Source organism: Salvia hispanica, chromosome 5, assembly GCF_023119035.1.
Source record: "Salvia hispanica cultivar TCC Black 2014 chromosome 5, UniMelb_Shisp_WGS_1.0, whole genome shotgun sequence".
Lineage (NCBI taxonomy): Eukaryota > Viridiplantae > Streptophyta > Magnoliopsida > Lamiales > Lamiaceae > Salvia > Salvia hispanica.
The window spans coordinates 16,603,599-16,625,707 of record NC_062969.1 but is presented as its reverse complement, the minus strand read 5'-3'; the positions used below and the strand labels follow the sequence as shown (position 1 = coordinate 16,625,707).

The following is a 22,109-nucleotide window of genomic DNA, read 5'->3' as shown; positions in this document are numbered from 1 at the left end:
GTTATATATAAATAAGTGGACATTCATAGTGTATTTTGAACAAGTAATCAATTTGGATACCTTATGATTTATAATATTGTTAAAATATATTATCAAGCGTAGTGTGAATAGAACCACCATCCTTTCAGTGCATAACTTATCAAATTTTAATTACTAGATAAAAATAAAAAAGATGAGATTAAATTTTAATATTTTGAATTTTGAAAACAAGAAGGTCATTTATGGGTTTTTTAGTTCATTTTTTAGAAAATTTGAATTTTAAAAGTATAGACGTCATTTTTGGATAACACAAATGTCAATTTTCAACCATTTTAGTTCATTTAGAATATTAGAATTTAAAAAAACAGAGGTCATTTTTTAGTTCATACACCCTTATGATTGATTTAAAATGAACTAAAACGATCTTAAAATGATCTCCGTATGATGGAATGAACCAAAACGTCCTTAAAATGACCTTCGTGTTTTAAAAATTCGTTCCTTGTTATCCTTCCATTTTTTGATGTAGTGGTTGAAATTTGGTGTCTAGTTACATGTGATGCTACAAATAGATATAAACAGAATTAGCTTGATATATTAAGTAAGTTTAGTGATTCTGAAAAAAAAAAGAATTTTATATATATGATCTCAATAAAGGAAAAAACAAGGTAAGAAACATATATGGGACAGTAGTGGGAATTATTATTGGTACCATACCAAGTTATATTTCAATCAAATCAATTAAATCCACACTCAAAATATATACATTGATGGACATAAAACGAGCTCACAAGTCACAACCTAATCCACAATATAAAAAAAAATTACAATGGATAACACGAGTGAAAAATTTAAACTATGCATACCAAAAAGAACACATTATTTGGTTAGATCTAGACATTATTTGTAGATGAGCACGAGAAAAAGGCCTCTAGTTCAGGAGGAGCGAAAAACTTAATATGTCGTTGTGTTGACGAGCACCTTCCTTTCAACCTTCTCTTCTTCGGAGCAGGTGGACAAATTAGGGTTTTCGGAATCTTGAATTTTTTACCTTTGGGCGTCAAACAAGCTGCATTATCTTTGCCCTTGAAATCCCCTTCATGAACTCCCATGATTCTCTCGACTCAATTTTTGTGATATTAGTGGAAAAAAATTAGGAGGGTGATATCCAAATAAATAGTTGAAATTTTTCAAAAAGGATAAGCCTAATACTACTTTTTGTTAATATATGTGTTTGCTAATGTAAGCACTGTGACCGGCTCAAAAATGCAACAAACACATAAGGTTAAACTATTTATTAAAGTTTAATTAGGAGTTGGAGGTGCTAATGTCACTTGTTAGCAAAAATACAACTATTACACAACATTCTAACAACTGCTACCACTGAATTAATGTTACTTTTGTTAAAGGTTTTACAAATTAAGAGAATATACTATCCTCTCCCGACGAAGAAAGATGTACAAAGCTCTTGTTTATAGTAAAAGTCGACTTATTTTAATTAGAAATCATATCTTAGTTTAGGTAGCCGAGATTTAATCAATGTGAAAATACTACTAATTGAGTTGAATTTGATGAAAATTTGCACAATTATTTTACGTTGATTTTGGAGATCAAAATAAAAAACTACTACTACTAGCTTATCTGTAATAGGAGTAAGTATTAATCTCAAGCTTATCTTCAAAAAATGATCTATTCACTTAAAATTATTGTTCCATCAACTGAGGACTGGAACATGTCTCGAGAATTTTATCAAATTTAAGGCCAATTTGATAGTAAAATTTAAGTGGGTAGACTTTTTTAAATAACATAAGGCCAAAATTATTGTATTGATAAGTTACACTTGGAAGCGTGTAGTCAGTAGAAGCATGTCCATTCCTAATGTTATTTTCTATTTTTATACTCCTCCGTTCTCAAAGAATATACATTTTGAGTTTGGCACAAATTTTAATACAAAATTATAAAATAAAAGAGGGGTAAAGACAAAAAGTAATTAAAGTATTGCTTAAAACATATGCCAAAATCAAATAGGACTCTTATCGAGAGATGGTGGGAGTAAAAGGTAGCAAGGGGACTGGAATTCTATTCTAGAAACGGGAATTCATGTATCAATCTTGTGATTAGATTGTGAGAGTTCAAAGAGTTTTCTTCATTTTTCAGTTTACATTTGTCGTTAATCTTTGATGAGATAATAGAATTCATCTTGTTTTCCCGTGGACATAGGTATTAAAGAACCACATAAAGATCTTGTGACGTTTACATTCTTGTTTCAGTTTCGTTCCTTTCTTCTGCTATTACCATTCTACAACACTAATAATACGTTCATGAACTTTGACATTGTTAAATTCTCCAAATCTTTGTCCCACATCGGCTTAGACCATAGCTTCTCTATATAAGTGTGGATAATCCTACTCTGATACCATATTAGAAATGAGCTCACTCACCCCTTAAAAGTTGTCCCACATCGGCTTGGTGATGATCCTAGCTTCTCTATATAAGGGTGGATAACCCTGCTCTGATACCATATTAGAAATGGGCCCACAGCCCACTCACCCCTTAAAAGTTGTCCCACATCCGCTTGGTGATGATTCTAGCTTCTCTATATAAGTGTGGATGGCTTGGTGATGATCCTAGCTTCTCTATATAAGTGTGGGACAAGGATTTGGAGAATTTAACAGACTTTGTATCAATTTTCTTTTCCCATACGTTAAAATGATCGATAAAAAAAAAATTGACGAGGAAAAATTAAAGTTGTAGTAATTGTTCAACAGGGGAGTGATCAATTGCTAACTCATCATTTAATTGCTAACTACAACTAATTTAAGGCCATAGGATTTTAAAAAACGTGTGGTCTACAATTTGCCACGTGTAATTTTCGTTTTTATTAATAAAATAAAAAAAGATTAAAAAAAACGCCAAATTAGGGTTTTAGATGAAAATGTCAATATAGTGTTTCGGATCAACACAATGCTTTGAGAATGTCAACACGATGCTTTAAGAATGTTAACCCATTGCTTATATTGACATTCTACATGTATTATATTGACATATTTTATATAGTATGTTGACATTTCTGCTTTACGAAAAAATTGAAAAATTTTTGAATTTTTTTTCAAATTTTGACGTCGGAACATATGCATATATGATATCGTTGGAATCCTTATAAAATTATCTTTAATTTGATATATGTTATATGAATTTAAAGTTTTGGAATTTCTTTTAAAAGTTAGTTATAACTAAACATGTAGTTAATTGACATTAATACCCCTATTGATATTTTATGGAATTAATCCTATGGCTTTATTGACGTTTTTTGTTGATCGTATTGATATTTTTTGGTTAATGATCTAGGCCGTTAATTTGAATATCTAATGGCTATTATTTAGTTATAATTAGCAATTAGGTATTGAGTTAGCAATATAACACTCCCGTTGTTCAACATTAGCTTTTTCATTATTTTTTCCAACTTAATTTGATTTTGAAACTTAAATTTCAGGCCCTGAATATTACTACTAGTTTATAGCAAATTCTCAATATCAAGAATTTATGGATATTTAAAGTTGTCCTCTTTAAGAACTAAGACAAGAAAAAAAAATATACTCCTTTCATCCCTAAAAATTTGTCACCTATTTCCTTTTTCGTCCGTCTCTAAAAATTTGTCACCTTTCACTTTTACCATTTTTAGTAGTGAACCTCATATTCCACTAACTCATTCTCACTCACATTTTATTAAAAAACTAATATATAAAAGTAGGACTCACATGCCACCAACTTTTTCAAACCACTTTCTATTACATTTCTTAAAACCCGTGCCGAATCAAATGGTGACAAATTATGGGGGACGGAGGGAGTAATTAATTAATCTGGAGCAGTTAAACTAAATTGGATTAATTCTCGTTTTGCCACTTTTTATAGCATTCTTGTTATAGCATCCTTTTTTATTCAAACCAATAAAACAGTATGGAGTTAGCTACGAATGATCAATGAGGAATCATGATTCATTAACGTGAGTTTGTGCTGACAATTTCAACATAAACGATAAACAATCGAGAAACTGAAGATATTATTCTATACACAATTCATTCACCTAGTAAATTCGAGCTATTAGGCTCCAGTAGTTCTGCATAAAAGTAGATACACTTACATCAACAGAAAATGGACCTCTTCTACATACCAACAGTGTTTTAAAACCAAAAATTAAATGTGAATTATTGATTTCTCCAAGCAATCTATCAGTCTTTTTTATACCTTTCTCTGCACATCATCTCGAGCAACAATGAGTTCCACAAGCTGATCAGCATCCCCGGCATCGGTCGGCACCAAAATGTCGTCCTCCGTCGTGAAATCATACCGCTGCCCGACTGCTCGGAGGAGCTGGTACACCTCAAACATGGTAGGCCTCTCCTTGGGGTTCGTCGGAAGCACGCAGCTGCACGCGATTTTCAGAAACTGGAAAAGCTCGTTGTCGTAGCCTTTCCCGGCCAAGGATTCATCAATGGCGTTATGAAGCCTAGACGAGGCGGATAGTTCCGATATCCAGTCGACCAGGCTGCCCCTGAAGCTCTCCGGGGCTCTGCTCACGTGCGTCGCTTTGTCGCCCGTCACCAACTCCAGTAGCACGACTCCAAAGCTGTAGACGTCCCCCTTTGGGGTGGCCATCAGCGTTCTTGCGTATTCAGGAGCAACGTACCCCAAATCTCCGAATTCACCATTCACAAACGTGCTCAGGTGCGTGTCGATGGGATTCATGAGCCTGGCTAGCCCGAAGTCGGATATCCTTGGCTCGTAGTCTGCATCGAGCAAGATGCACTGCGAGCTGATGTTCCGGTGGATGATGCGCGGATTGCACGAGTGGTGGAGGTACGCAAATCCCTTTGCGGCCTTTATCCCTATCTTGAGACGGAGAGGCCAATCCATGACTCTGGCGCCTTCGCTCACGGGATGTAGCATGTCGCGAAGGGAGCCGTTCGGGATGTGCTTATAGACCAAGAGGCGCTCGTTCTTCGTAAGGCAAAAGCCAAGCAGGGGAACCAAGTTCCGGTGCTTGATGCTTCCTAGCGTCGCCATCTCTGCTGCGAACTCGTTCTCCGAGTGTTGAGTGTCCTGCAGCCTCTTCACCATAAGCGAGGTCCCGTCTTCCAGAACTGCCTTGTACACCGTGCCTGTTCGTCCCGACCAAATAATATTCTCATTGCTGAAGTCATTTGTGGCCTTCATCAGATCTTTCAAATTCATCTTCGAAACTGATTTCTCAAACATTGATAGCTGAAAACAGAAACAATCACAAGTGAAGGGGTTAATTGCTTCTAAAATCATGAGCTTTGCTCATCGTTTGATTGCATTATAATGCTAACTTTTCTTAACTTGCTAAGTCATAAGCGCAGTGTATTAAAAATGTCGACACGCACATTAATTTAATGTTGGTGTTGACATTTGAAATATACTGAGTTAGCAACTTAAGAAAGTTAGCAACGGATTAACTTTCTAGTTTGATGAGTTTAGAAACAATTAATAAGTGTGTGGTTTTGAGATAGCAAGCACAGTGTACTCGCCTTGATGCGTTTGGCGCCCTTGATGCTCGTGGCCCATTTGTTGCCGAGAGGATCCTCTTCCTTCTTCCTGCGCGACATCCTACGCATATACAAGAACAAACCAATGGCGCAACCGAGAGCTGCAACAGTCACGCCACCAACCGCTCCTCCAACGATTGCAGAAGCATGAGATTTCACCGAACCACTACTACAGCGAGACAAGGGCTTCCCACACAGACCTGCATTTCCTTCATAGCTCTCAGCAGGAAAACTGGCATTCACAAATTGCGGAATAGGACCAGTCAACTGGTTTTTCGCAACACTAAATGTCTTGATCCGGTCGAGCAGACCAATCCGTGGAGGAATCTGGCCGGTCAACTGGTTGTTTTCGAGCTTAAGCACGTTGAGAAAGCTGCAGTTTGAAATATCGACAGGTATTTCTCCGGATAACTGGTTGGAGGAGAGGTCAAGTATAGTTATGAAGTGAATTATACTAGAGATGTTGTGCGGGATGTTGCCACGGATGCTGTTGCTAGAAAGGTCGAGGCCGGTCATGGAAGCGCAACCGGCAATGCCTAGTGGGAACTCACCCTTGAGGCCCATGTCCGACAGCCGGATATTCAACACCATGCCATCATCCTCATGCCAACACTCGATCCCGGTGAACTTGCAGATTGACCTCTGGGAACTGTTGTCGAAAATCCACGATGCTAGGTAGTTGTTAGGGTCTTCCAACGAGCTCCGTATCGATTTCAGGCACTCGATATCAGAGGGAGTGGCGTGGCAAGGGACGAGCAACCAAACAACGATAGTAACGAGAGCAGAGGCTGCCCTAAAACCGGACACCATACTCGTTGATTACAACGTCGAAAGACCAAAGAACATAACTCAAATCAAGATTGCTGGTACATACTACTTAACTTCCTGAAACATCAAAAGGTCAAAAAAAATCTCATTTTGTCATTTTGGGATGTCTAGAAATAGTCTCATTTCTAAAAATGAAAAATTTCTCTCTCACACTTTCTCCACTTTTTCGTTGTCTCTCGTACTTTACCCACTTTTTTAATATCTCTCTCTTACTTTACCCGCATTTTCTCCATCTCTCTCTTACTTTACAATTTCACATTAAAACCGCGTATAATAAAACACTTTCTGTTTAATCAAAAGATTAAACACTAAACACAGACAAAGAAACTACCCTTAACAAATTTCAAGCATAAATATGAAAAAACAAATTACAGAAACAAAGTAGAAACTTCAAAACTCCACTATTCATGGAATCAGCGCGATCACATAACAAATATCTACCTAAATCATCTACTTCAACAAATTAAATGGAAAAACCCAAAATCTACACAAAATCAAAATGTAAAGAAAAGGACTTTACCCAATCCTAATCTTCAAGAAAAAATGTTTACAATATGAACCAAAAGCTATCCAAGAAAGCAATAAACAAGAGATGGAATTGTTACCTTTAGGAAGAGTGAAAGTTGGAACTTCTATTCCAAATGAAGACTTTGAGAGTATAATGGGACAACTATTAATCTTCCACCATTTCTTTTTTTCACTTTTCCTTTCTTTCTTTATTAGCCTCTTTTTTGCTGATTAAATGTGTTTTGCTATTTGGCAATTTCGAGTGAAGACTGCAACTCTCAAATAGAGAGCTGAAGACTGGACTCTAAGATATGAACAAGTGTGACTACAAGGGAAAAAAAATAAAAGAAAAAAAAGGGGAGACTGGACTCAAAGATAACGATCACAAGGACTCGAATTTCTACTAGTCTTTTTCTTTCCGACATTATTCACACTTTTATTTTAAATTATAAATTTAAAATTAATTTTTTAGTGTAATTAGATTAATATTTTAAGTGTAATAAGATATTACTTAATAAAAGAATATAAATATAATTAATTCTAATATATTAATTAAATACTCTAATTCTCACTTAAAATAAAAATATTATAAGAATTTGAGATGGGCCGAAACAGAAAAGTGCGAGTAACATGGGGGAGAGAGAGTGTGTTTTTTATGGACGAATGTACTATGATTTTTATTTTTATTAATAAAAATGATTTATACTCCTTCTGTCCCACGTTACTAAGACAGTTATTGTTTGCACTTCTTTTAGAAAAGTAATGCAAATAAATAGTTAAAGCAGAGATAGATTAATATAAGAGAAAGAAAAACTTTATATTGAAAAAAATGTACAGCATTTTTTAACAAATAAGAATGGCAAAGAAAAGATGAATTTGAAGACACAAAATTGTTATCACTCTTTGTTTCAATAATAATTTTAGCAACAAGAGGTCGTCTCTCCTCTCCAATAGAGTTGGAAAAAGTCACACGACACTATCCCTTTGTGTGAGAGGAATTTTTGTAATTATTCCATGTTCCAAATTTGAATTCAAAAAATGAGTGACATTTTGCAGTCAATGACAACATTACATGAACCGTTCAAATAGAAGAAACATATAGTGAAACCGAGTCAAATGGAGTAAAACAATAATTTTGCTATGAAATTTCAGAAGAAATGGACAAGTTCATTTTTGATAATACTAGGTCAAGAACTTTATTGTTTATCATCCACGAGTACAAACATATGAATCAAAAAGCTAGCTCTATTATTTGCTTTACTGTAAAGTTTATGAATTAAAGCAGAAAACGAAATTCCCTCGTTCAGCCATGTACATTGTATCATAGACTCAATTGGCTTTTCTACTTTGCCAAAATTCTTGAAATGTACTCAGTTTGGAAATCAATGGTCCGAAATGGACCATTTTTCATCTCATTAGGAAGTCACACATTTTAAGGGTCGCCTTTTTTGTTGCTTCACATTAGAGAGTCATGTATATTATTGATAGTTAAGACTCCCTCCGTCCCACTTATGATGTCAATCTTTCCTTTTTAATTTATCACGCTTAAGATATCCACTTTTTATATTTAGAAACATATTTCTCTCTTTTTTTCATTAGAATATTCAATCACATTTTTGGAATATAGTGTATTTTGAATTGATCAAATTTTGTAAAAAAATAATGTGTATGTATTGCACGATTATGAATATAGATAGTCTATGTGTTCTTTTATATTAGGATGCAAGAATAACTCAGATTGATGCAATTGATTTGTTTTATGAATCACTTGTGGCAAATGCATATCTTGTGTTAGAAAACTCGACTTCTTACAATGAATTGGTTATCAAAATTTGTGATCGTATTGGAATAATTATCAATGTTAATGAGTTTAAGATTACTTTAACATAGAAACATGCTATTTATTGGATCATGGATATAAGTTTGTGGGCATTGACTTTTTGAGATATATATGAGGGAATGTTTGCAACAACTATTTAAACATACCAAATTTAGTTATTTGTTAACTATGAACCTCAATTGGCACAACAACAAACCCAACATACGGTTGTTGACTTTCAGTCTCAATGGGCACAACAGTAAACCCAAGAGACAGTAACATATGATATTGCAGTGATCTGGGCATAATAGATTTAATGATGAATTCCACGAGTTTGGGAATAGAATGGACAAGATTGAACGTGCTAGTGATGACAGTTCTAATTCGGAATGACTCGGACATGAGTTATTTGTTAGGAAAATCAAAAGCACAGAAGAAATGAGTGAAGAAGCAACCGAAGATCCATCTGATGGTGATATATTGAATGTACCCCTTTAGTATGTCACGGTCGCTAGCCTGTAGAGAGCGGAGAGATCCGAAGTATGTGCATTCTGGACTATCTTACTTCCATACTCTACCGACAGAAGGAGGTAATTACCACTCACTCTATTCGACATTAGGAGTCCCGATTTACTATTTTAGTCCATCCATCATTCAGAGTTCCGGTTTACCATTTTAGTCTGCCGTCATTAGGAGTCCCGGTCCATTTTAGTTTGTCCGCCATTAGGAGTTCCGGTTCACTTTTACTATAAATAGTAGGTACACCTTACTTTCCACTAACTAATTCCACTCACATTTTATTACTCCCTCATTTCGTGATTAAATGTCTCATATTTGACCGGCACGGTTTTTAAGAAATTGTTTGACTTTATGTAGAAAAGTAGGTAGGAAAGTTAGTGGAATGTAGATCCTACTTTTATATATTGATTTTGTAATAAAATGTGGGTGGAATGAGTTAGTGGAATGTAGGATCCACTTACCAAATAGAGTAAAAGTAAAATGGGACATTTAATGGCGGACGGAGAGAGTATAAAACTAATGGGTTCAACATTCCACTATCTATTCTCACCACTTTCCTTTATACGACTTCTTAAACCCGTGTCGAACTCAAATGTGACTTCTAATGGCAGACGGGGGGAGTATGAAAGAAACTTTGATATTAACCACTTTTCTTTATACGATTTCTTAAAAACCGTGTCAAACTCAAATGTGACTTCTAATGGCAGACAGAGGGAGTATGAAAGAAACTTTGATATTACTGAATCTAGCATATGGTTTTGGAATTATAAAAACCTACACAAATTGGATTAGGAAAGTAAATGGAAAAAATGGAATGTGGCATGCAAATATCTCAATGGTATGCCGGGGCACGAGACTGGGTCATTTTAATTTGGAAGCTCTGAGCAACACTGAGGCAGCAAGACAATGGACGGGGTTATTAGGCAATGGATTGATGGACACACTTGTGCAGGCAATTGCGTTGATAGAGTTTAGTATACTGTAAAACATCTTTTGAATGCTTGTATATGTAAAAGTCTTTAATCCACTTTACCAATTTATGAAAACGAATATTTTGTCACAATGTTTTTTGTTTATGCATTTTCTAGATGTTTGATTTACATTTAAATATATGAGAAGCAAACTAGTCTAAGTTTCTACATAGTATAATAGTTGTGAAAGAGGTTCACAGTAGGTAACACAGCTGGTTCTTTGCATAAGAGAAATTGAATTTCACGGCCTAGATAGGTTTTAACTACCTATCGTGAAATATTGCAACATCTGTTTGAAAATGCCCTTACCTAAGGAAATGAACGACGTCGGTGTAGTATAGCACTAAACGGATCTAATAGTGTAATAAGTCTTTTTTGGCTATTTACTTAAAGACGATGTCCTAGTGATTATCGTTTTTTTAATAATTGTTAATATAACTTTGAGCATACAATATTTATTAACTACTATTTTGACTTATCAAATGACCAAGGTCGTTCATTACTCGAGAATCCTGATAGACTGGATAGTAATTATTAATGTCTAAGTGGTGCTAGATTTGTTATTACAATGAATTATATGTTGGGAGAGTCTAGTATGATTATATCTCCAAAAGGTACTCTGAAAATCCAGAATGATAATATGAGAAAATAGAAAAACGGAAATAAATAGAAATGATAAAATTTGTCCTTGAGGTTATAAAGGACAAAATAAGAAAGAAAATAAGAAAGAAATAATCCAAAAAAATGAAAAAAATATCTCAAAAATTAAAATCTTAATTTAGATACCTCTAGTGCAATATACATTCATGTGCCGCAAATATGCATGTTGCATTCACCGGATACCAAATTTGTGATTCAGAGTATATTAAAATTTATTAGCATAAATAGCTCAGAAACATTTTTCAACATTGTTTGTAATTCATTTTAGTACTAAATCCACACCAAGAATTAGTAAAAAAATAAAAGTATCACAAGTAACATATTATATATTTTTCATTACATCATATTAACAATTCAAACCCAAACCCAAACCCAAACCCAAACCCAAACCATACCTACACACAATGCTATGCAAATATCAATACATGAAATGATTGCACAAAATGCTATGCAAATATCAATACATGAAATGATGAAATTAGGGGGGGGAAATCAATTTGTCTTTTTTTTAAAAGTTGTGGATGTTTTTTTGTGAAAAAGTATGAACTTGGTAAATGGGGAAAGAAATCAATGAAATTAAGAAAAGAAAATCAATTTGCTCATCTTTTTAATCTAAAATAGGATGCTTTGGTTTTGTAATCGATTGGGCTTTTTTTTACAATTGTTAAATCCCAACAGTTGAATATTTGAATTAATGATCCAGAGAATCATCTTATATTCTTTTAATTATACATACCATGGAATGTAATAAAGAATAATTCAATAAATTATACTCCATAAAACTCAAAATTATGATATTGATAGCTAAATTTCAAGATTTGATGTCAACAGATGACAAATAATGTCAACATCATAGGTTAACACATCAACTAGGTAATTTTGAATTTGTTGAAAAGGTACCGTTTGTAGATTATCACTATACTACCCTATATTATATTTGTGTACACGTGCGTGCTAAAATGTATTTGTTGAAGACTGGTGGATGAGCCTTGTTTTTTACTCCCTCCGTCCCAGTTTTATAGTCACATTTTGTCATAAAAGTCCGTCCCATATTTATAGTCACATTTAGAATTTTCCATATTTGGACATAAAATTTTACCCCATTATTCACTAAAATTACATCCAAATGCCATTATCAACATAAAAATAAACCAAAACAAAAATTAAAAACCAAAAGTCAACAAGGGACCCACCTTCAACCAACTCACTTAATTTATTACACATTCTTTCATCTCACTTCATTTATTACACACTCCACAATCTCACTCTTCCATCTCACTTCATTTATTACACACTCCACCATCTCACTTCATCAATTCCACTCTCCATCAATTCCTTAAAACTCGTGCCCTAACTAAATGTGACTATAAATGTGAGACGGAGGGAGTATTTGTTTATTTAATTTTCTGACATTACATTCATATGACCATTAATGTTTGCCGAAAATAAGATGAAATTATTTGTTAGGTTAGGTTTGTCAGCTGGGGAAGCTAATTTATGAACGCAAATAATGAGTTGGTTACCAGTCATTAGTAACTTGTTAGGAAAATGAGAAACTGAATAGGATTTCCATTGAATAAAATGGATTTGGTTATTAGGTTTATCTAATTCCCACCAATATTACAAACAGCAATTCTTCCTGTTCAATCATTAAACAAAACAAAAATCATTTTATAATAGTACTATTTTCAATTGCAAAAAAGTTTCTAGCACCAAATAATTTGGATTGTGTCAATTTCACCTTTTTTTAATACATGCGGACATTTGTCACGTGTATTTAGTACACTATCATCCATTCTAAAAACAAAAAATAGCCATATTTTTCCAATTTTTGTTTATCCACTAAATTAATCACATACTAAAAGTAGAAAATTACCCTCAATTTATTTTTATCTTTTTTGTTTTATTTTAAATTATACACCCATTTTTTTACTATTTTTATTATGAATGTTAACCAGAAAGAGTGATTGCGTTGGATTAAATCGGAGTGGGGAGGCGCTAATTCCAAAAAGAAAAAGTAAAATAAAAAAAGCTTCCCCGATAATATGATTGAGCTAGCCTGATTTCTTATTGTATTATCATTTTTCTGCTCTAATTATTTAAATTAAGAAAGCTATTCGGATCAACCCATAAAATTTAGACTAAACAATTATGGGCCAAACTGATACTCATAATTCTTATTCATGTCATATATCCTTCCCCAATAAACAGTTCAACACAATTTTGATATCCATAAAAGATTCAAAAGTATTCCATTTTTCTTTTTCAATATATGATCTCAACTTTATTTTATTAATTTTACAAATATATTATATATACAAAAAAAATGTGGAATACCTAATAGAATCTTTTAACAAATTGTAACTATTTGCCAACTATTATTTCTACCTACGAAAACTATTCATATTCATGATAATTTATATATAAATTAAGGTGAGTATCATTTTTCATTATCAATATTTAAACTATTTATTTTTTATATCTCAATCACTTTATCAACTTCATATTAAAATGTGTCACGTCCATCATTAATACTTCATTTATTCTTCTAAGCCAAAGTATTTCTTTTTGGATTGTCCAACAATAACTAAATCATTTTTTTACAAAAAGCTCACATCTCCTCTTTCTTACTATTCTATTTTCTCTTTTGTTAACTCATTTAACACAATTATTTTAAATCTCGTGTCCAAAACAATGCAACTACAATAAAATGATGAATGGAATATTATTTTTGTGGACAAGAATAACATTTTTTTTAATTAAATGGTAGGGAAATTGTAGATAAAATTCTTATAAATGGATTATACGGAGTAGAAAATTATCAATAATTTGTTATAGAAAATGCTAGAAGTTGGATTTTCATACTAATCCCTCTCCTTCTTATATAACACTAGTTCTCTCTATATTATATATCATACTAACAAATATCACATTTTTTTCTAGTTTATTCATATTTTTTTATTTAAGAAAAGTTCTTTCTCATACAAAATATAAAAATATATTCTCCAATCACTTTACACGTGAAACAACATCTTCTAGAATAGTGTGTCACCATCCAAGTGTGACATCTATTATGAAATTAAGGAAGTAATATTCTTTTCGGAATGTGATCAAATGAAAACTCTAAATATTGTACAAATTCAAATTATGATATGAACCATTGAAAAATGTCAGCAGATCACAAAAAAACATTAACAGGAAAATGTCATAGAATTTCAACGGTAGTCGATGATTGATGTTGTGTTGATACTGTGTTGACATTTAAATCTTGAAATTTTATACTGTGTTGATGTTGTATTGAAATTGTGTTGAATCTGTGTAGATGAGTTTTGAGTTTGTACAATATATAAGTTTGTGAAGTATAAGTTTGTGAAGTATGCTTTATTCTTTATTAATAATATTTTAATTAATTTTTTCTATCTCTTTCATAGCTTACTAATTTCACATTTAAACCGGTGCATGTCAATGTCAAAGGGAAAAATGGAGTACTCCCTCCGTTCTCCATTTGTGTTCCAGTTTTTTAATTTGGTCCGCTCTTTATTAATTATCTCACTTTAATTTTGCTATTTTTGGTAATTTATCTTACGTTTAACTAACTCATTCTTCCTCCTATTATATTATAAAATTAAGAGGGAACATCTTTTTTTGTCCACGAACTTTACCAAAGTATCATTTTAGGTCCGTAAACTTTGAAAATATCATTTGAGGTCCATCAACTATGGATTAATATCATTTGAAGTACTTTTTTACTATTTCCAAGTTTTTTGGACGAAAATACCCTCAATATCTTTGAGGGTATATTTAACAAACTTATCATACACTCATATTTTTTATAAATATCTTTACTATATATTTTTGATGAATTTTCTAGATGTAATTTGACATTCAATATTATCACTTAATTTTGTGACATGCAAGAAAAGATTATTATTCAATTTTTTATTATTAAAGAAAAGTTCTTTATTCAATTTTAATATAAAAAATTGAAGAAGCAATTTTACTTGCATGTCACAAAATTAAGAGACAATATTGAAGGTCAAATTATATTGTAAAGATATTTATAAAAAATATGAGTATATGATAAGTTTATTAAAAATATATACCCTTTAAGGTATTGACTATCGAGGGTATTTTTGTCCAGAAAAACTTGAAAATAGTAAAAAAGTACTTCAAATGATATTAACCCATAGTTGATGGACCTCAAATGATATTTTCAAAGTTCACGGACCTAAAATAACACTTTGGCAAAGTTCGTGGACCAAAAAAGATGATCCCTCTAAACTTAATACTCTCTCTGTCCCAAAATAAGTGAGCAAAAACTTTTCGGCACAAAATTTAAGGAAATAAGATTTTGTTAGAGTTAATAAAGTAGAGAAAAAAACTAAGAGAAAGAATACCAAAAAAGGAAATAACTCACTTATCCTGGAACGTCCCAAAAAGGAATGTGAGTCGTTTATCTTGAGACGGAGGGAGTATTAAAGTAAAATCCACGTGTTATCAACTTTTTAAATTTATTTTTTACACATTTCTTAAATAGTTTGGGTGACGGAGTGACTGAGGGAGTTGATTAGAGTGTCCACTATAGTTGGCCACCAAGCCACAAAGTGTGGCCAGGCCACAAAATCGTGGGCGGGCCACTAACGCCCATGTTTTCCACTACAGTGGACATGCCCAAACCATACAATCATTTATTTTTTTTCCATTTTGTTTATATTTTAATTTTACTACAATAAAAATTGCTAGACTATAATAATTAAATAAAATGCATAATTTAGTGAAAACTAAATCGAAAACCAAATCTTCGTTGTATTATAGAACGGGGTAAAATTATACAAGGAAAATTGTTTTAAAACACTGAAACAAAAACTAAAAAAAACACCGCCATCGCCGACTACTCGGTGTCATCATCAGAATCCGCCGCTTCTTCTTCACCCGTTGCATCGTCACCGCCTAACGCCATCACCGTCACCACCACCGCCACCGCTCTGAGGTCCCGTCGCCGCCGCCGCCGTGCCCCCCCACCCCAACAACATCCTCAGCCTCACTATAAGGTTGCAGTACATCCTCTTGGTAGGCGGGTCGGTCGACTTCTCATACAAAGTCAGAGTGTCCTTGAGTTCCTTCATCATCTGCACCTCCAGGTTGTTTTTCAATGCCGCTTGGGCCGATCTGGGGGCGGATGCAGACGGGCCCGCAGCAGAGTGTTGGGAGGCAGCGGCGGAGGCGGATCTAGCGGCTTTGATTGCGGACTGTTGACCCAAGGGCCGTGGACGCCGGGATAGTGACGAGGGGGGCTCCTCCATAACCTCGTCGTTAAGGTCGAAGGTCCTTGAACCGCCACTACTACTGCTGTAGTTGTCGGCCCTGCCCCGTCTTGGACGCCTCGGCCCAGAATCAGACGCGTTCTCGCAGATGGCTATGTATTTCGGGGAGTCCCGTAGAACGAGGAATTCTGCCCAGTAGGTAAACTTCTTGCCCTCTTGCACATTGAACAACTGCATCGACAAGGATTTTACGTCGGCTTCGTTGCGGCCACTCTCAGCAGTGCGCAATTGGTTCTTGTATATACCATGAACTTCCGGAGAGCTGTAGTGAACCTGCCGAACTTCTTTCGGATCTGATCGGGTGTACGGTTGACGCTCCCCGACGGTTTGAATTGATTGTACACCACCAGGACTTTCCGCCAGAAGCATAAGTCGGTCTGATCCGTGCCAGCTATAGCATCTGTCGTCACCGCGTCCCATGACCTAGCAATAGCAACGGACTCATTGTCCGTGTACAGAAACCCTCGTCGACCACCACCGCCATCGCCTTCTCCGCCACCACCGCAGCCGCTTTCCTGCCCGCCGCCGCCACCTTGCGCGGATCCTCCGCCTCGCCCGCCGCTGCCGCCGCCGCTGCCGCTTCTTCCACCGCTTCCTCTCCCCGTCTCTACACGACCGGGCGTCGGGGTCTCAGGGGACCCCATCAATTGTTCCCATGTGAATCTATCAGATTCATCAAGCGGAGATTGACTGCTCTGGAATGGAGAGGATTGGAATTGGGACGGGAAGTTTATCGCGTCCATGTTGGGTCGGTAGTCGCCCGTCCCCGGTTGGGTACGACTCGCATATCTCTGCTGATAAGCCGGGGACTGACCCCGGTTTTGGGGTGTTTGTTGCCATGGCGCCAGCGATGGCGGACTCCACATCTGGGATGGAGGAGGGGTGGGACTTGGTCTCCAAAGTTGGGGAGGTGGAAAGCTCCCCTGTCCCGAATCTCCATAGCCGGGATCGTCTCCGCCTTGCATTTCACAAAAATTAAAATTGAAGGGAATAGGGTAAATTGTGTGTGAGAGTAGAGTAAAAATAAGAGTTGAATTTTAGGTATATATAGAAATATTTTCGAAAATTAAAAAAAAAATTAGAAATTAGAAGAGCCGCGGCCCGTGGCCGCTGCAATAGGACCGCCGCGGCCTAGCCACGCGAGTGGCGCTCTCGTGGGCGCCCCCGCGCCACGTCCGCCCATCCAAGTCACTATAGGGAGCCGCGGTGCAACTCTACTGAGTTAGGCCTACCTCTTCACCATTTCCGCCATTAATATCACCTCTATTTCCCTCTCTCACTAAATGTATTATTTGTACTCTTCCACTAGTTGCATGTTCATATTGATGTTGTCACCTCTCATCTGTTTCATTAATTGAAACCTGCCACATTGTTTGTTTTTGCATATCTTCCTAGAAATTTTCACCCGCGTATATTTGCTGGACTTCCGTGCCGTATCTCATCAATTAAACTCATTTTTCTTCATTTTCCTCCCCCAATTTGCACCAACTATGACGATTGCGCCGACGGCAATAGTGATTGTGCCCTTAGCAGTGTTCTTCTTCATTTCCGGCCTCATCGTCAATTCAATTCAGGTCTGGGCGTTGTTATGTTCACTTCTTCTTTTATTCGATTTATCAACTTAATTTTTCCGTTCAATTTTTTGTGTTACCGTTTAGCTTCTGTGATTTTAGGTCAATTTTTGCATTGTCGTTTCCTATTTAGTTCATGAAGCATATGTACATCTGGAAATTTGCAGGCGGTATGTTTTGTGCTAATAAGACCGCTATCGAAGAGCACTTATAGGAGGATAAATAAGGAGGTGGCTGAGCTACTGTGGCTCGAGCTCGTGTGGCTGGTTGACTGGTGGGCTGGTGTTAAGGTGAAACTATTGAATTAGCCCCTCATTGCTCTCTAGTTAGCAGCACTTTTTAGATGTTTATACAGTTACCAGAAAATGTTAGCCTGTTTTCACTTTATTGATCGATCTCCTATATCTGAATGTGTCATATTTCGAGCTGGATTATCAGCAATTGTATATGCTCTATGGTAGTATTCGGTTTCCTAGATAAAATGGAGTACCAAGATATAATCTAGGATTGAATTGTGAGACTATTTTAGTTGGATGAGGTTGGCTAAATAAATATTCCATGATTATCCATCTAGGATTGAGTTGTGTGATTCAATCTCATGAACCAAACACACTACATGTTTAATCTCGAGATACAATCTTTCAAACCGAACAGTCCCTATATGAATTATGAGTGTGAAGTCAATAGTTTGGTGCATTGTTAGTATCCTAAGTTGCATTTCTTTAGCTTTGTAGTGAATTGATATTTAGATAAATGTGAATTATTAGTGTCAGCTTGGGATAATACAGTTAAACATGCCATACTGCATCATTTGTTGCTATTGAAGAGGTTATAGGAAATAGAAAAGGAGTCATAGCTTTGATTTTGTTTTAATGTTTTCTTCTGAATCATTTGTCTCATGCTGCACTGTGATTTTGGTTGCAGATTGAATTGTACACTCACACTGAGACCTTTAATTTAATGGGTAAGGCAGGAGAACATATGTTAGACGTATGTGCGTTTTCTTTTATTATACCCCTTGCTCGAGATTTTTGATGTATACTTTTCCTGCTGTATGTTCCAGGTAAAGAGCATGCACTTCTCATATGTAATCATAAAAGTGACATTGATTGGCTTGTTGGATGGGTTTTGGCTCAGGTTAGTCTCCTGCGTGATGCCTATCAATGAGTCTTTCTTTGCTTTGATAACAAAAACTTTCCTGATCTCTAGTTTATTACCAGCTAATTGACTTTTGAACCTTTTAATGACAGCGAGCTGGTTGCCTAGGTAGCTCGTTAGCAGTTATGAAGAAATCATCAAAGTTTCTTCCGGTAAGTAACAAATATGGAACTGTTGTTGTGGAATTAAAGCTGAAGTATGTCCTACATCCATCTTGTTCACGTTTACCTAACAGAATGCTACACTTTATGGGTTTTGAGATTTTCAAAACTTTGTATGCTTGTATCACAATTGTGATATGCAATAAGACTGTCAAATGTGAGCTGATGCTTTGATATGTGAAGGTGATAGGATGGTCCATGTGGTTTTCTGAGTATCTCTTTCTTGAAAGAAGCTGGGCAACAGATGAAAGCACGTTAAAGGTATTTATCATTTAAACTTTTTTTTTATCATCAGTAGTATATTTATTAGGGCGAATTGCCAGAAAACCACCAAATTTGGTCAATTTATGGTCAATCCTGTAATTTAAAAAATTGCCCGATTATATTACAACTTTGATAATTTTCTCAATTATCTTATGACGAAAATTTCCGGTGTGCTACATGTCTAAAATTATTGATGTGGCGCACACATGTGTAAAAATTAAAGACGTGGGTGACTAGGTGAGTGTATCAAACGACGTCTTTAAGTAGCCCACTGTTTTGTCCACATAATATTTTCCGTCTGCCACATCATACACAGTATTCCCCAAATCCAAACTTTGGGACAATTCAGAAAAATATCAAGGTTATGATATAATTGACCACTCATACCAGATTAGTAGAATTTGACCAAACTTGGTTATTTTCTGACAATTTGACCTATTTATTAATATTCTCACTTTTTTATGCTTAAGTACACACTAATCTTTTGCTAAAGTATACACTACCTTTTGCTAAAGTATACACTGATCTTTTGCTTGTTTTCTGGCTGATTTGGCTAAACATTGAATGCAATACTAATTCAACTAATATCTATTTCAGGTGGGACTGCAACAGCTGAGGGATTTCCCTCGACCATTTTGGCTAGCTCTCTTTGTTGAGGGTACTCGTTTCACACAGGCAAAACTTTTAGCAGCTCAAGACTACGCATCCTCAACTGGGCTACCTGTTCCAAGAAATGTGTTGATTCCTCGTACTAAGGTTCCAAATTGACTTGCTTCTAGGATTCATGGCCATTATCAAGCTCAATTTTAGTAATTTTTTTTTTGTTAGTTTTGATTATTGAGTAAACCTGAGGGTGGTTGACTAAGCTTATAGGAAAAGAGTTTATAAGCACCTAAATCTTACTATATGATGTTATATCTTATCCAAGAAAAAGAAGAAAATTTAACTTGCTCCCACATCTGCCAAAATTGGACTTACCCTCCTAAAGTTTTTTGAAATGCTACTCACTCACAAAACTTTGCAATTTTATCAAAATACCACTATGATCACTGCAATTGAATTTTAGTCAAAACTATGCTGAATGATGAACATATGTGAAAATTTTAGGCCTCTTTTTTTTTTTGACATTTCTGGTCAAGCTTAACTGTTTCTCAAGAGCACAAATTTTCTAATATACTGCGCAGCATTGACTTGTCTACAATTTCTATTTTCAGGGTTTTGTTGCTTCAGTAAGTCATATGCGTTCATTTGTCCCAGCAATTTATGATGCAACTATTGCTATTCCCAGAAGTTCTCCTACACCAACCATACTGCGACTATTTAGAGGGAAATCATCTGTGGTAAGCCTACAAATCTTATCACTCAGTATCAGATTAGTCAATTATGTATAATTTGATGTAACTGGTAAGACTTTTTGCAGCTTCCCTGTGGTATCAATTCTTAGACAACCTTTAAAGATTTAGAACTTTATGCTTCCGATAAACTAGTGGCATATACTTGCAGATATTGCACTGTGCCATCCAGATGGGCAGCAAATAAAGTTATCGAAAACAAGAAAATTAAGTTTTAAAAACAGAACGGCGAATGGTCTCCTTTCCAGATTAAATTACAGAATACTATATTGTTGGATGTAGGAATACCAATCTGCAGTGAAATTTCATTGAGTAGAATTCTGTTCATAACTTTAGTTGGTTTTTCAAAAATAAAATCCTACCACTGGAAATGCTGATAAGAATGTTTAGATTCTATTCTCTTTTATATCATATAGATGCTAATATTTTATTATTGTTAAGGTGCATGTCCACCTTAAGAGACACTTAATGAGGGATCTGCCAACAACAAACGAAGATGTTTCTCAGTGGTGCAAGGATGCCTTTGTTGCCAAGGTGCACCATGTTTACCTATCGATACTAACTCTTCATACTTTTCCATAGTCAGTGAAAAAACCTCATAAACTGTGCCTATGTATCCAACCAGGACGCTCTATTAGACAAGCATATCTCTGAAAATTCCTTTGGTGAGCACCGGCAAGACATTGGGCGCCCAGTTAAGTCCCTTCTGGTACGTTACTTCTCCACTCCCCTCTCCCTTAGCTAATCATACCTTTCCTCTTGATCAATCACGAATAATCAAATACTGTAACAACAGGTTGTTACTTCTTGGGGAGTTTTACTCATCTTGGGGGCTTTGAAAATTATCCAGTGTTTCTCTCTCTTCTCCTCATGGAAAGGCATCACATTTTCGGCCATTTCTTTGGGAGTTGTCACTGTTCTCATGCAAGTCTTGATTCAGTTCTCACAGTCGGAGAGATCCACCCCTGCAAAGGTTGCGCCATCTGCAAATGGGAAGAGCTCTTCGCAGTCTAGACAAGAAAAACAACAGTAAGTGTTGTGTATCATTTTGTGTTAAGTTCTTTTAGTTTAGAGTTCCTCGTTGGATGGGGTTGGAATGCATACGTTTATCAAATTGAAAAATTCAAAAAGTATTTGAATGTTTGATAATTAAGTTGCTTATTTTTTTAAAATTGTTTTAATACTATTATTTATTAAATTTGGTTGATAATTATGGATGACGGGTATTTGAACAGATTTTTGCATAAGAAGTCATCTTTTCTGCTCGGAAATTAATCAATTTTATACAAATGATAAATCTGTTTTTGTTTTTAATTCAAAATATTTTAGTAGTACAATTAATTTACGTCCTATTTGTATTTAATGGTACACTAGAATTGTATTATTGGTCAAGTGGTAGAGTGGTTGATGCCCTGACTAAAGGTTGTAGATT

General features: G+C 35.2%; 2 protein-coding genes across 2 annotated transcripts; one reads left to right on the top strand and one right to left on the bottom strand.

Annotated features, from left to right (window-relative positions):
- Positions 1–4,014: 4,014 nt before the first annotated feature.
- Positions 4,015–7,217, bottom strand: LOC125191034 (probably inactive leucine-rich repeat receptor-like protein kinase At5g48380). The gene is made up of 3 exons (XM_048088496.1): positions 6,977–7,217; positions 5,526–6,428; positions 4,015–5,238 (listed from the first exon to the last, which is right to left on the bottom strand). The coding sequence occupies exons 2-3, from the start codon at positions 6,351–6,353 to the stop codon at positions 4,216–4,218; spliced, it is 1,851 nt and encodes a 616-aa protein (XP_047944453.1). The 5' UTR covers positions 6,354–6,428; positions 6,977–7,217; the 3' UTR covers positions 4,015–4,215.
- A 10,196-nt stretch (positions 7,218–17,413) lies between these two features.
- LOC125187020 (1-acyl-sn-glycerol-3-phosphate acyltransferase 2) lies at positions 17,414–21,849 on the top strand. The gene is made up of 11 exons (XM_048083526.1): positions 17,414–17,745; positions 17,910–18,032; positions 18,667–18,706; positions 18,806–18,879; positions 18,993–19,052; positions 19,245–19,322; positions 19,923–20,081; positions 20,540–20,665; positions 21,119–21,211; positions 21,303–21,386; positions 21,474–21,849. Exons 1-11 carry the CDS (start codon positions 17,662–17,664, stop codon positions 21,708–21,710), a joined length of 1,158 nt encoding a protein of 385 aa, XP_047939483.1. The 5' UTR covers positions 17,414–17,661; the 3' UTR covers positions 21,711–21,849.
- Positions 21,850–22,109: the final 260 nt, after the last annotated feature.

Coding starts and splice junctions, on each gene's coding strand:
- LOC125191034 (XM_048088496.1), bottom strand. CDS start 6,353: ATGGTGTCCGGTTTTAGGGCAGCCTCTGCTCTCGTTACTATCGTTGTT. Junction 5,239..5,525: donor AGGGCGCCAAACGCATCAAG/GCGAGTACACTG, acceptor TTCTGTTTTCAG/CTATCAATGTTTGAGAAATC.
- LOC125187020 (XM_048083526.1), top strand. CDS start 17,662: ATGACGATTGCGCCGACGGCAATAGTGATTGTGCCCTTAGCAGTGTTC. Junction 18,707..18,805: donor TGAGACCTTTAATTTAATGG/GTAAGGCAGGAG, acceptor TGTATGTTCCAG/GTAAAGAGCATGCACTTCTC. Junction 19,053..19,244: donor AATCATCAAAGTTTCTTCCG/GTAAGTAACAAA, acceptor TGATATGTGAAG/GTGATAGGATGGTCCATGTG.